Here is a 15,737-nt window from a genome sequence, read left to right as displayed (position 1 = left end):
TATAGGTATAGGTATAGATTTTTTAAAAGATTTATTAAAAAATTACCGTTTCAAAGTTTTATAAAAATATACTACATAAATTGCCCTATTTAGAACGAGCTATGTGAAGTGACACAACGTGAGAGGAGCATGCCATGATAATTTTGCAGATAACCCCCTTCTCACCATCACATAGGATGATTTATTTTGGTGACATTAACAATAGTTTGGTGATGCATGGGACGTGCCATGCATGGTAGTTTCGCAGACTGATCTATTGCCGGGAGGAGGGATACCTGCAAAATTAACATGATACGTCCTCTCGCAGATTGTCACGTCACAGTGATTGCCGTACTGTATGGCAATTTATATGTCTCGCTCTATGGTAGGACAAAATGAGTATATTTATGTAAAACTTTGAAATATGAATTTTTTAAATCATTTTAAAAATTAAATATAAAAATAAAAAAATCGCTTGCATTGCAAGGTAACGTTCGTGAATGGGCTGGAAGAAATTTAGGAAGGATCTACAAGTAGAGCACGTAAGCCCAATACTTTTCGGCCTTGCCCATGTATACACAATCTCTCAAACACTGCAAAAATATTATTGGATTGGATGACCTAATAATTTCTAGCTATTCTCTATTGCGGAACGCTAAAAGGGTTAAAGCCACTTGCTATTCCTCATTTTACATCGAGTTTAATTGACACTAAACCACTGTACCATAAATTTTCACCCCAATCTTTGAAAAAAAATCATTTAAATCAGGTCACATGGCAGTATTGGAAATGGTTTTGGTTGACATGGCATTCTAGTCGAAAAAAATAAAAAACACATGTAAGGTTGCGTTCGTATGAAGGAGATGGGAGCCAATCTCCTGCGCATGGAAAACGAAGCAGTCCATTAGCGTGTGATTAATTAAGTATTAGCTAATTTTTTTTCAAAAATAGATCAATATGATTTTCTTAAACAACTTTCGTATATAAACTTTTTGCAACACACTGTTTAGCAGTTTGAAAAACGTGCGCACGGAACACGAGAGAGATGAGTTGGGAACATGGGGTGCCGAACACACCCTAACTATGTAAGTGAGTCCATGTGTAACCAGTCGGGCCCACATGTCAGGGGATTTCTTCTTTATCCAATCCCCTCTCTCCTCTATTCCAATTTGTCTTCATGGCTTCAGGGTGTCTTCATGAAAAAGAAAAAATTGGGCCAAGGGAGACACGGCGGTGAGCACCAAGCACCATTGAGCTGACGAGGCCATGGCCGAGGGAGGCAGTGGTAGCACTGTTGTCCGTGCCAGAAGGGCAGCACAGAGACACCACCGTTGGGTCTTATTCCCACTCATGAAGGAATTGAGTGGGATTTAGAGAGATAATACTTTTATACCAATTGAGGTGTGAAATTAATGCGCTCTGTCCCCTTCAATCTCTTACTTGTGAGGCCTAGAGACAGCCTTGGTGATTCCGTCCATCGTCAATTCCTGCACAACTTGAGATAAAGATGGACGACAAATCGAGCTCATGTTTAAAAGCCTCATTGTTTGGCTTATGCTTAATCCTATAAGCTAAATTTTAAATTTTAGAACTTAACTTTGAATTCGATTTTTTGGTTTTTTATCGTACTTTATTTTATAGCATTTGCTTTGAGTCATTAAGAAAATGTATATAAAAGATTTGCATATAAATAGTATTTTCTTTAGTAATAAGTGATTCGAAAAGCACATAAATAAACGAAACAATGGGCTATGATTATTTATCAACCGACATATATGTACAAATTAAATTAGCTCTACCTGTTGTAACGCATGTGCATCTTTTCTATTTTTTTTTAAAAAAAATACCCTTGCTATGGTTGTGTAACTAAGAGCAAGGTCAATAATATAGCCAACTACTGGCTCCAAAACATCTATAGCTAATCTAATAGCTCATTCATACAATAGTTAACTATAAAAATATACTACAACATTAAAACATGGTCCCATCTCTCATACACACATAACATCTTAGAGTTCGTGTTGCAGCTGGCTATAAATTTGTAGCCCGCTTTCTTCTCTCTCTTCTCTTTTCTTCTCGATATATGGTTACAGCCGGCTTAGAGCAGGTACAATAGCAGGCTATAAGCCAGCTGTAAACATATTTTAAGGAGATAAATGTGGAGAGAGAAGGGCAGCGGGTTACAGATTTGTAGCCAGCTGTAGCACGGACTCCAAGACACAGTGTGTGAATGACAGGTGGGACCAGGTATTAATAGTGTAGTATGTAACTATTGTATGAATGAGCTATTAGATTGGCTATAGATGAATTGGAGCTAGTAGTTGGTTATAGTATTTAACTTGCTCTAAGGGGCAAAAGATGAGTGAACTCCAAGAATGGAGCCTCTCCTCTCATTCCGCACATGAGCACATTGCTCGAACTCATCGATCCACGTGGCAACTGGCAAGCACGAGCCCCCACGGGATCACCGGTGCAGCGAGAATCCAACAAGGCCTGCACTCAGGCGGCAAGACAATTAGAGCAAGTCTAATACTATAGCCCACTACTGGCTACAATTCATCTATAACCAATATAATAGCCAATTCATACAATAGTTGCTTACTATAGTGTTAATATATGGCCCCACCTGTTATACACACAGTGTATCTTAGAGTCCGTGCTGCAGCGGCTACAGATCTGTAGCCCGCTGCTCTTCTCTCTCATCGTTTATCTTATTAAAATATGTTTATAGCTGGCTAATAGTCTGCTATTGTATCTGCTCTTAAGGGTAGCACGGCCGCCTCAACAGGACCGCGAGGCGGCGGGGATCGGTCGATGGCGTCGATTGAGAGGAGAGAGAGAGAGAGAGGAGATTTCGGGCGTTGCGTGAGGAGGGATAGAAAATAGGGAAAATTTGAACCATGCCACACAAATTTTGCAAAATTTGTGATATGCCACTCTGATCCACATGCCATTGACTTATATGGGTCCTACATGTCATTAAGATACGGGTGGCATATCTTAAATTTTGTAAAATTAAGGTGGCATTTTGTAAAATTAAGGTGGCATAGTTCCAATAAACCTAAAATAGGGAAAATATTATGGCGATCTGACCGGATGGGAGGAGGTGACATGCATAGAGGCGGTCAGAAACGATGATGATATGGGACGTTGGATTTGTTCGACGATGAATGAGTACTAATAAAACGATTTGATTACTCGATAAAAATGATGTTATTGGCAGAATTAAATTTAAAAATAAACTATTGATTAGTTTTTTCTCAGAAATATTTTAGATGTAATTTTTTTTTTAACAGAAATATACTATCGGTCTCGCATAACCGTTGCGTGAGAATGACGTGGGCATGATGATATGGGCGTTCTCGCACGAGGAAAGCGCGAGACCGCACGGTATCGCGTAACAGCATCACGAGACCATGAGGTGTCGCGCAACGACATCGCGAGACCACGCGGCCTCGCGCGCCGGAAAAGCGAGACCGAACATCACAAGCGTGACAGCGAACGGCTTGCTTAGAAAGCAGCCGCATTATTAGTGACTAATTACCCTATTAGTAATTAATTAATAATAATTAGTAATTAATGAGTTGATTAGCGGTTAATTAATCGATAATTAAGCCACTTAACCGCCTCAGCCATTCGGTCTCGCTCCTTCTCGTGAGAGACCGTTCGATCTCGCTATGTCCTTGTGCGAGACCACGCAGTCTCACGATGTCATTGCACGACGCCGCGCGTTCTCACGTTTTCCACGTGCGGGACTACCCATATCATCATATCCACGTCATTCTCGCGCAACGGATGTGCGAGACTGATAGAATATTTCTGCCAAAAATTTTACAGCCCCGATATTTCTGAGAAAAAATAAATTAACAGTATATTTGCAAATTTAATTCGTTATTGGCACGCGTTACCTTCACGGATATATCGATCAAGTGATTATTTTGGCGTTCCAAACTTGAAACATGCATTCAAAGAAAAGTAGACGACAATGACTCAGAGACAAAGATTGTATTTAACCCATGTATCTCAATGAATCTTACGAACAGATGGTGTTTATATCTTGTATAATAGTTACAACTGTAGCAAATTGAGGCAGTACATTGTACAAGTACATACTCCTACAAAAGTGAAAGGTCAGACCAGTGTACTTGCCGCTATCGTTCATTGGTTCGTTCTGTACAAAATTATGAACTGAATCACCTACGAGGCATCACGTTTTGGATTAGATTAGCTATCTTCGAGAAAACTATTTTTTAAAAAAAAAAAACAAGAACAAAGATTTGTGTTAGTGCAGGAATCCAGACAGCAGATCCCGGCAATTTCTCATCACTCAGCTCGAGCTCCGTCGCCGCCGAGCAGCTCGAGCGCGGCGTCGACGGCGGCGGAGAAGCTCTCCCGGTGCTTGCTGATGCCCACGCTGCCGGAGAACACGTGGTAGCACTCCAGCTCCGACGTGGTGTCGGCGATGGACTCCAGCAGCCGCTCCATCCCGGCCTCTCGAAGAAGCGATACGTAGTCTGCGCCGCCGCCGCCGCCACCGCCGGCGGCGGCGGAGCAGGACGAGGTCATGAGCCAGATGACCTGCTGCACGACGAACCGCCGCATCCGTGGCACCCTGATCACCGGGTACCTGTGCTCCCGCAGGATGCTCGCCAGCCGCTCCACGTAGGCTCTCTCGTCGATGCCGGCGCCGCGCAGCTCGTCGGCGAACCGATCGCCGTCGATGAACTTGCAGATCTGCGTCGTCAGGCCGACGGACACCTCGAGGATCTTGTCGCTGCCGGTCATGGTGGCCTTCAGTACCTAAACCATCAAACCAATCGTGCATGTCATCAAAAAGTCATCACGGTGACACGGTCACGACTCAAGAAAGCTTCTTCTACAAAAATCCCTTTTTAGAATGGAGAATTGGAGATAGTAATATGAAAAATCTTAATTATTTTTGCAATGTAATTAAGTCAGATTTAAAAACAATGCATCGATATCCAAAACGTAATTGTCTGGGACGCGGTCACGCGGGAGGCGTCAAGTAGAAGCAGAGTGTGATAACTAGCATTTTCATCTCGTAAGGATAAGACGCATACCACAGGCATCGCTTTGATCACCGCGGAGAGGCGCGGTCGATGCTTCTCGCCGGCGTACGCGCACAGGTTGCGCAGCACCCTCGCCGCGTTCAGACGACGCGCCCCGCCGTCGCCCTCGAGCGCCGACACGAGGTGGTCGAGCACGTCGTCCCGTTTGAGGATCGCCGCGCAGCTCGCCTCGCTCTCCAGCGCCAGCATCGCCAGCGCCTCGCCGGCCTCGCCGCCGAGCTCCGTCTCGGCATCGACGAATATCGATAGGAGCTGCTTGACCACACCGCCGGTGCCCACGATCACCTGCTTGCCCTTGTCGTCCATGGCCAGGCCCGACAGGATGTCCGTGGCCAGCTTCTGCAGAGCCCTGTGCTGCTGCCCGTGCTGCAGGACGACGCGCAGGCTGCTCACCGTGAACACGTTCTCGGCGACCTCTCGCCGGAGCATCTTGCCGGTGCTGCCCGTCGTGGACACCAGAATCTTGACGACCTTGAGCGCGAGGCTCACGGCGCGCACCTGCGACTCCGGCGCCAGCGTGTTGCGGAGCAGCGCCGGCGACGCGTGCGTGAACTCGATGATCTTGGCGAGGAGGCCACGCGTGTTGCCGATCTTGCCGCAGTTGTCGTGGTCCCTGGCGAGCCTCTTGAGGATGAGCAGGCCGAGCAGGTTGAACTGCGGGTGGTCGTAGCTCCTCCGCGCCGCAGGCGAGACGTCGTGCGGCGCCGCGGACGCGGGCGCGCTCCAGCCGGCGTAGAGCAGGGACATGACGGACTCGATGGCGCCGGGGATGCCCGACACGCGGAGCGCGTTCTGGCGCTTGCCGGCGAGCTTGGACACCACCTGGGCCGCGCACCAGCGCACCTCCTCCTCCTCGGGCCGCTTCCAGTTGAGCATCTCGACGAGCCGCTCGATGGAGCGCGCGCTCGTGCCGACCTTGCGCAGCGTGTCGCGCGTGGAGCCCTTGGCGTCGGCGAACTGCTGCAGGATGCGCACGCCGATGAGCTGCTCGTCGAGGAACTCCGACAGGATGAGCTCCTCGGCGAACGTGACGAGGTCCATCTTGATGCCGTCGAAGATGCTCCCGTTGATGCAGCGCGAGTAGGCGTCGTAGAAGAAGCGCGTGAGCGAGACGTGGCCGTACGCACCGAGCTCGCACTCGCGGCTCACCTGCTCGAGCAGCTTCCGCACGGAGATCTTCCATGTCCAGTACGCCTTCTCGAGCAGGAAGAGGAGCGCCTCGATCAGCGCCAACGTGTAGAAGAGCAGCAGCGCCGGCCGCTTGTTGGGCTCGTCGCCGAAATCATGCCGCCATAGTCGCATCACGGAGAGCGCGACGCAGGTGAAAGCGGAGAGCACCTGCAGCCAGTTGAGGAGCCTCCCGATCTTCTTGGAGACGAAGACCCAGCCGGTGTAAGGGAGCAGCGACACGTCGGGCGCGTGCCAGGCGCGCTGCTTCATGAAGGCGACGATCTGGCGCTGGAACTGCGCCGCCCTGTCGCGCGCGTCCTGGCCGCGAGCGCCGCCGGTGACGGTGGCGGCGGCCGGGTCGGCGAGCGCGTGCACGAGGCGGCGGAAGAGCCGTGAGCTGGAGCGCAGCGCGCTGCCGGCGGTGGAGGTGAGCGTGGAGTGGTGCTGCCACTCTAGCTCGTGGCTGCGGCCGAAGACGCGCGCGCCCTCGCCGACGAGGATGACGGTGACACACCAGAAGTCGGTGATGCGGAGCGCGCTGGCGAAGCCGCCGAGGAGCACCACCGTCGCCCACATAAAGTCGAGCATCCCGAGCCCGCTCGCCGCCTTCTCGAGCACGGCGAGGCGGAGCGCGAACAGCGTGAGCCGCTTCTCCGGCGGCTCGCGCCCGCCGCCGCCCCTGCCCGAGCTCCCGTGTCCGCTCCCGCTTCCCGGCGTGGCCTCCCTCCACGGCTCGAAGAACGACGCCGAGCCACTGCCCCCGTTGCCAAGACCTCCTCCTCCTCCGCCGCCGCCTCCTCCATGGTACTCAGCGATCTCCACCTGGATGCTCGGTGTAGCGTCACGACCTCGTTTCGTCGAGCCGTCGTCGTCGTTGGACTCGCCGGCGACCCCCTTCCTGTACTTCATGGCGAACCACCGAGCTGGTGAACCCGACGCGAACAACGGAAAGGCATCGACGACGTGGAAATCTTGGGTGCGAAGAGAAGACAAGACAACGGGGGATTTGTCGTTGATGTTAGAAGCTACTACTACGTACTATTAGTATATTACTATCAGCTAATGGAAGTTAAGGTGTTAAACTAACTGGAACGGTCAACTCAGGGAGGAGAAAATGGCTCATGAGATTGGTGCGTTTCAGGACGTGGAGACGAATGGAAGATAGCGACATGGTTGGAATAACCTGCGCGCTTGGCGCAGAAGAATATCTCGGCATCTCGCGGATTTATATATCCATGTCGATGGGATCGTGGAAGAATGATGGAATTGCATGGAAGGAAATCCAAAAATACAGTAACGACGAAACGGGGTCTTATCTGTTGCGAGGAATCGACTAGTATATGGTCCTCCAACCACAGAAGCAAGCAGGCAAAATAAAAAGAGAGAAGGAAATGAATCCAGAGATGATGGAGCGTACGTGGGCGCGCAAGATGCATACCATTGCCAGCGCATTGGCGTTGGGGTGCAAGCAAGCAAGCAAGCGACCAATCGAGCGGCAGGGCACTCGGCCACATCGGTGTCCCGCCCGGGCACACACACATTGAAGCAGTATTGAACGACCTGTTCCCTTGTTAAAAAGCGCAAAGAAAAAGGGCCGGTTCAGACGCGGCGCCGTCCACTTATCCGCAGGGCGCCGTGCGGTGGCCGTGCGTACGTGGGGAGGTGGAACGGGACGCGCGGCGACCGAGGAACGGCTCCAGGAAGAAGGGACGACGGCGACGCGCGCGCTCCCGTGGATCGTGGCGTGGCGTGACCGCCGAGCTGATCGTGCACGGTCGTCGCGCGCCGATGCCGGTTCGTACGTGGGCTATCCTCCAATTTTTCTGTGGACCGGACGTAGGTCGGTAGGTGCAGGCCATGGGCCGGGGACTGAGGGAGAGAAAGAAGAGGTGGCCGCAGGAGCCCTCACGCGGTCCCGCGCTGGCGCCGGCATGCTCGGTGCCCACGTCAACTGCCCGCTCTGCCGCGCCCACGTCCTGCACCCCGCCGACGCCGACGACGGGGAACGCGTCCTGCCACCCGCCGGCGAGCGTGCCTGCTAGCCCCCATCTCCCCGCTAGCTTGTCTCCCGACGGCCACCGCCAGTCGGGCGTCGCGCCTGAGGGGAGAGAGATGAAAAGAGGAGGGGGTGAGAATGACATGTAGGTCCACAAGGGTCCCACCATTTATTATTATTATTATTTTTATTGTAAGTAACATGTGGGTATATGGGTTTTATTATTTTTAAAATTAAATTGCCACATAAGCACCATGTCAATGCCACGTAGGATAAAGACCGAGTCAAACTAGCCACGTAGATGCTACGTCAGCTAAAACCACCGTCCAAACCGTTATGGGACCTAGCACCGGATTTAACAGTTGAGGGACCCGTTGTATTCTGTATTTGGGTTAAACTGTTAAAGGATGAGAATCGTATTTGTTGATAACTTAAGGGACCTCAAGTAAACTTAGTCCTACACAATCTGACGGCCGCAGCCTGCGGGCCTGAATCTCTCCTCGAATTTTGTTTGCTGAGGAATTGCAATTTTGCTTTACAAGATTTTCCTACTTAGTTTCAAGGAAGATGGTGCACGAAGCATGTTTAATGTAGGCAGATCGATAGCAGCTGCTGGATCTTGTATAGGTTTAGTTTCAACTTCATCTCTTTTAAATTTAGAGTTTAATCAAATAATTTTAGCTTAAAGATGATTGGGCTACCCGCTCTAAGAACTATGGATCCCATTGCACCACAGCACCCAACCCTACCTCGAGCCGGCAATGAGAGGAGTTCTAGCGTTTTAGATGTACTGGGGTTACATAATATATAAACTTAGGTGCATTGTAGGTTTTTGTCATGACATTCGATCAATCCAACACATCTTCCATCACAGTCATAACCAACCCCATCGTTTGGCTTATTCCATGAATAAACCAAATGGCATATTTGCAAATGGAAAGTAATTTGTGAATTGAAATTTTATATACGTGTATTTTTCGATCTAAAACCAAAGGCTGGAAAATAAACTTTGACGAAAAAACCTCAAAACCAGCTTCAAATCTAAGGTTGAAAATTTAAATTTTGATTGATAAGCATAAGTAGTATAAGTATAAACGAAAAGATGAGACCTGCAAAATTACCATGACAGGTGCCGCCCCACTCAGGTTACCTAATCCACTATGTCTCTACCCACTCGCAAAATGCGGTTGTACTCGGTTTGTTTTCTGTATAGTTTCTTGACTCGGTGCTTAACTGCCACAGTCGGCGGCTTGCTGTTTCGTAGAAGCACCCATAATCTATCCATACGGTCCTAGTTAAAACTATTTTGTTTTATTAAGTTTTTGGTTTTCACAAAGTTTTCTGTTGCGGGGGACGCTTATGTCTCCACCCATCTTTCGACAATGATTCACACCAAGTGATTATCACCTTCACATCCATATAATAAAAATGGAGTATATAATCGCTTAAACAAGTAATGCTAAGAAGTGTCAATAATTGATCACGCACAAATAATAGACTTAGACAACAAAGAATATGGACAACAATTTCAAGGGTGGCTTACACATATTTTATAATTAGCATGTAATTTTAGTTGCAATCAACACATTTATAAAACTGGATCAATATGCTCAAGAAAAGAAGCGTAGTGACTTGCCTTATTGGCTGGTCGCGACATATATGTACATGTATACAAACTTTGTATACGCATACGTATACAAACTTTGTATACGCATACGTATACAAACTTTGTATACGCATACGTATACAAATTTTGTATAAACACATATTAAAGAAAAAAAGCAGGTATAAAAATATATATACAAAGTTTATATGTGTATGTATAAAAAACTAAAAAAGATACACATACACGAGTTTGTATACGTATATACAAAGTTCGTGTATTGTGTATATAAAGTTTATATATGTGTATATTAAATCCCCAAAAAGGAAGAAACAGAGGAAAAAAACAGATAAAAAAAACCGACGCCACGCGTCGAGATGATGCTCTCCGCGTGCGCCACGTTGCCCACACCGCGCGGGAGAGCAGGTGCGCGACTAATCGCGAATTAGCGATATTGGGTTTCGTCTCCGAGGGGGGAAATCACGGGCTGAGGCGGGGAGATGCATTCGCGGTTTGACGCGGCGCGGCAAGCAATTTTGGTGCGAACGTCGATGCATTGCGCAGAGCATGGGGGAAGGTCGTTGGGCGGGTCTGCCTGACGTTCGTGTGACACGCAAGGGGTTCACGGCTTGCGACCGAGCGCAGCAGCGTGGCGCACGGCTCGGCGGTTTGGTGCAGGGCGGCACACGGGCGCGCAGTGGCGTCGCTTGCCTGGCTCGGCATTTTGCCGTGCAGGTGGCGGGCAGGTGCACCGGCACGCCCGCACGGGGGAGGATGGAGGAGGGCCAGGCAGGCTGTGGGCCCGCGTATGGCGCAGCTGGGCCGGTGCGGCCTTGTCGCTCTAAGAGGGAAGCAAGGGGATGCTGGGCGGCTGGAGCGCTGGGCTGAGGGAGAGAGAGTGTCTAGGAGGGGATTTAGGGCCTATAAAGAATAGTACCCTTTTTTATATTTGCTAGGAATTTTGTAATTTGGAAAATGCAAAAGAGATTGAATCAGAATGTAGTTTGCATTCGGGGTTTCTAAAGGGACTGTTTAATTGGACTTTTGATATCAAATTTCCTATTTGAATGTACAAGAGTTACTGTAGCATTCCCAGAAAGTGTTTAGATGGGTAGGTTGGATTTTCAAATAGAGATTCGAATGTTAGTTTGAGATTTGAATTCACCATAAATCCTACGAAATCAAGGGGAGACCTAATTCAGGAAATTTTTGATAGGTTTGCCGAAGTTTGAATTTATGAGGGAAGTTAGATAATTTGGTAGGGGACAGGGAGGTTCAAGTAAGATAAGAAATCTCAGCAGGGTTACAAATACGAACAGAGGGTGAGAATTTGAGTGATTTTCAAGATGGGAGGACTCGGGACAAATCTTCGAAAAGGGTTTAATTAGGAGGTTGGGATTTGAATTACAAAATTCTAGCTCTCAGATATTTAATTTCGGAGAAGAGTGTTAGGGAAGGGTTTGGAGTTCACGAGAATCCATTTACTCAAGATCTTTGGCACCAAATCTAGATACACTCAAAGAAAAAAAAATTTATTAGGCAGGCTGGGCTAGACTCACTGGTGGAGAAACATCTTTGGTCGGTCTGGCAAATTTCACAATAGTCCCGGTTCCAAAAAGAACCAGGACTAAAAATTGTTTTTAGTCCCGGTTATAAAATTTTTGATACCAACCGGGACTAAAGATGATTGTCAGAGGCATGTCAGGAGGCCGAGGATCTACTACTAACCGGGACTAAAGATTATCAAAGATCTATCTTTAGTCCCGGTTAAAAACTCCAACCGGGAGTAAATATTTCTCTCCCACATCTAATCAGTTAAGTCCCAGACCAACTTCCCCCTCATCAGATTCTCCTCATATCTCTCAAATCAGATCTAGCTCCTTCCTCTCCTCTCCTCCCCTTCCTCCTCCTCCCCTCTCCTCCTCACATATGAGGGCCGGCGTCGGCGGGCGGCGGGGCCGCGCGCGACGTGGCGGCGCGTGTCGGCGGCGGCCGGCGGGGCAGCGCGCGGCGGCCGTGGCATGCAGCGGCAGGCATGCGGCAGCGCGCCGGTTCTCCCTTTTTTTTAATTTGTGATTTGAGAGATGTATAATTTCTTCTATTATAATTTGTGATTCATTGCATAGATCTGAGATGTATAATCGATCTGTGATGTATTTCATTGTGTGTAATTTGTTTAAGATTTGAGATGTTTTGTAAGATTTAGGATTTGTATTTGTAATGTGAATGATTTGGGATGTTACATTAATTTAGGGATTTGGGTATATGCATGGCATTCAGATTTGGGGATTTGGAGATTTGGTGTTTGATTTGGGTATATACATCCAACTCGATTTGGGAGAAAATAAAAAGAAAATGGAATGCCCGAGGACTGCCCCTATTGTCTCTTTAGTCCCGGTTGGTGCTACCAACCGGGACTAAAGAGAGAGTACTAACCAGGACTAAAGATCGATCTTTACTCCCAGTTATTTCACCCGGGACTAAAAATAGCGATTTTTAGTCCCGAAAACCGGGACTACAGAGGGGTTACAAACCGGGACTAAAAAGCAATTCTCCACAAGTGACTATTAGAGAGCATAATTAGACTTTTGCTGAAAAACTTTCAAATTAGTTTCTTAAAGATTTTTTTTGACATGAGTTTCTTAAATATTTAGTTTGCAAAAAGGCTATCAGGAACTAGTTATTTAAAATGTTCCTTTCATTTCCAAAATAATAACTTCTTATGGGATTAATCCATGAAAAGGATTTTCAGAAAATATTTAATATTTTTGTTTGTTTGTAAAACAAATCATTGAAGGCATATTAATTCACATAAAAAAGGGTGTTCATAAAATAAGTAGTATTTGCTTTTATTTCAAAGATATTTTCTTAAATGATATATTTTTTTGACTGGAAAATGATATATTTCATAATCATGGTTCTTTAAAAAATATTATTTTGAAATTGAGTAAATCGCAGTGAAGATAAAAAACTTGGTAGGTAGGTGTATTTTTGTGCATGAACTTGAAAACTGAGTAAATTGGTACACCAACTTGATTAGATGGTGCGCTTTTGGTCAAAGTGATTGCCTCATGGAATTTTTTTCCAGGTTTGCAAGACACGTCATTTGTGTTACATATTTCTACTGCTTCCTTGGAACAGCAGATAGACTGAAGGTCCATTTCAGCAAATATCCCCGGTTTACTGTTAACAATATCAAATCAAAAGCACTAAATATAGATTTAGCGTTGATACAAGGCACCGTGATCTCTTGATCGATACATGAACCAATTCATAGTTATATTATCAATTGAACAATAAAGCTTGATGGTGTCTAAGAAAGCCAGCATGATCTATGTTCAAAAGCTTTATAGTTGACCAAAAGCAATAGATCAACCTAGGAGGCACGAGTTCCTGATAAATTGAAGGAAGCCAACATTAAATATACATCATGCGAAATAAAGAGAACATAAAAAATGGCAGGGAGTCTATTTCAAAGTTACTGGAATGCGAGAGAAGTGACAACAACAATGTATCCTGCTAATGTGGCAAAAGAATAATAATGTGATATTCACTTTGCCTAAAACGCACCATAAAGCTAAGTTAATGCATCAATATGCGTAAATTTCAAGTTCTTATACTAGAACATATCCATTTAACAAGTTCTTATCCGGTGAGTGCAATTTACTCTTTGAATTCATCCTTTAGTCTAGAAAAAGAAGTCAGACTCCTTAATTGATTTAGTTGGCACTGGCACACAGGAAGAAAAGGAACAGAAAAACCAATAAACTCCAGCACGAGGAAATTTTGAAAAAAAAATTGTTCTAAATTTTGTTTTCGTATTTTAAATTCAAAAATTTCAGGATGTTACACAATCGCATGGAAAAGGCTTTTCAGCCGTGTTGAAAAATTCTTTCTGTTGTAATGCGTTAAAAATGTCTTAAAATCAACTTTAATTTCGTCTCCGTTCAAATTCTTGTGAGCAAGAAACGTGAGGAGGGGAGGCTTTATACCAGTAGCACGCTGCTGCTGTGCAGCTGCAATCTTGCTACACCGAACAACCCATAACGATACAGGGTTTGTTCAGATTGATGTTATTTTAAATCATATTATTATTTTTAAAATTATCAAATATATGCATCTATTTATTAGTTTTTTTATCAAATTTTAGTAAATACGTAATAAAACCTGACAAAATTTGGTAAGATTTATTTTAACTATAACTCCATAAACAATAATCATACTCAAAGTAAAAGTAACCGAGCTGGCTCTAGAATAATCTATCGTAGTCATGTCTCCATCCCCTGTGCAAAGCTGTCATGAGTCATGACATAAAGCAACTGTACCAATGTACCATAGGTTTGAAAAAAGAGAACTATTATTGTACTATTAATTATAGGTTGTTTCAAAGAAAATTATGCAACTAGTGTACTAGGTTCATAGAAGATACTCCGTAAGTTAAAGCTATTGTACTAGTTCACTACCAGAGAGCGTGAAGCTACCGAGTACCACACTTTGTTACTGTGAGTTTTGTTTGGAACACGGTAAGAAAGCAAGCATACCAAGTGTATTCGAGAAAAAACTCGGGAAGCCAAAAAAGAATACCATGTACCTACCTAACAAACTCTGTAACCTTAAGGGCCCACCATTTTTACCGTGGCACCAGCGGACTATTTTGGTTTGGCGTGTAAGATCACTAGTAAAAAAAACCCTATAAGTGCCGATTGGGAACTGGCTATAGGTGCCAGTTTCCCAGCTCGCACCTATTGGTCGGCACATTTGCCTCAATTTTATTGGTGCCAGTTCTAAAATCAGCACCTATGCTTAAAAAAATATGGCACCTACTGATCTGCCACCGGCCTCCTCCACCGTCGCCACCACAACCTCGCTTGGCCTCCACGCCGGCACCTAGCCATGCCCGCCTCCGCCGCCACCTCGCCACGCTGGTCTCCGCACCGGCGGCCGCCACCCAATGCTGCGCTGGAGGGGGAGGTCCCTCGGGAGAGAGGGGGTTGACCAGATCCAGCCCTCCTCCACCGCCGCCACCCCAGCATCAGCTGTCGCGCCAGCTGCGCCCGCGCCCGCGTCGGTCGGCCCTCTCCACCGCCGCGCCGCCCTAGAGGAGGAGAGAAGGGGGAGGGCCCCCGGGCCAGGAGAGGACCGCCGCGCCAGCCGCGCCCGCGCTGGCCAGCCTTCTCCACCGTCGCACCGCCCTGGAGGAGGAGAGAAGGGGGAGGGCCCTCGGGCCGGTAGAGGATCGCGCGCCAGCCGCACCTATGCGCACGCCGGCCAACCTTCTCTACTGCCGCACCGCCCTGGAGGAGGAGAGAAGGGGGAAAAGGCCCCCGGGCCGGTAGGCCGCCGCCGCGCAAAGTGAGAGGGGCGAGAAAGAAGGAGAGAGAGAGATGGATGGCGTTGTGCGGTGGTGGGTGGATGGGTAAGATAACGTGCAGTGGGTGGTCAAAAAGAACCGGCCTGGTTTTTTAAATAGGTGTCAGTTTTTTAATAGAACCGACACCTATATAGGTGTCAGTTGTAGAGAAAAAACCGGCACCTATGTAACCGACACCTATAATATAAGTATAGGTGTCGGTTCTATTAAAAACCGGCACCTATAGCATAGTTACCGCTTTTTTAATAGAACCGACACCTATAGTGTTTAAAGGTGTCGGTTCTATATTTTTTTTCATGGTGCGGAGGTGGGAAAATGACCATAGGTGCCGGTTTTAAATGAACCGCCACCTATAAGGCCAGTCTCTATGAGGGTTTTTGTAGTAGTGAAATTTTATTGTTGGGGTGGATGGCGCACTTGGTTTCCTTTGGCGCTCGACGATTTCTGTTGCCGCGGGCGGATGACGCGCCATGAGTTGTGTTGCACAGTAGATTTTAGAGTGTTTGTGTCTATTCACCATCAGGAATA

The 15,737-nt window shown here is 47.0% G+C and overlaps 1 protein-coding gene across 1 annotated transcript; it reads right to left on the bottom strand.

Annotated features, from left to right (window-relative positions):
* Window positions 1-3,998: 3,998 nt before the first annotated feature.
* On the bottom strand, window positions 3,999-8,583 carry LOC127765676 (uncharacterized). Its single transcript, XM_052290619.1, has 2 exons — window positions 5,061-8,583; window positions 3,999-4,779 (listed from the first exon to the last, which is right to left on the bottom strand). The coding sequence occupies exons 1-2, from the start codon at window positions 7,146-7,148 to the stop codon at window positions 4,303-4,305; spliced, it is 2,565 nt and encodes an 854-aa protein (XP_052146579.1). The 5' UTR covers window positions 7,149-8,583; the 3' UTR covers window positions 3,999-4,302.
* Between the last annotated feature and the right edge of the window lie 7,154 nt (window positions 8,584-15,737).

The sequence above is a fragment of the Oryza glaberrima genome, chromosome 3 (assembly GCF_000147395.1).
Source record: "Oryza glaberrima chromosome 3, OglaRS2, whole genome shotgun sequence".
NCBI classification, from domain to species: Eukaryota; Viridiplantae; Streptophyta; class Magnoliopsida; order Poales; family Poaceae; genus Oryza; species Oryza glaberrima.
Note: the sequence above shows the minus strand (reverse complement) of the source record. Positions and strands in the feature narration are given on the sequence as shown.

Bases quoted from the DNA above. Each gene is read 5' to 3' on its own strand.
- LOC127765676 (XM_052290619.1), bottom strand. From the start codon at position 7,148: ATGAAGTACAGGAAGGGGGTCGCCGGCGAGTCCAACGACGACGACGGC. The intron at 4,780-5,060 runs GTATGCGTCTTA...TTGATGGTTTAG, and splicing joins TGATCAAAGCGATGCCTGTG to GTACTGAAGGCCACCATGAC.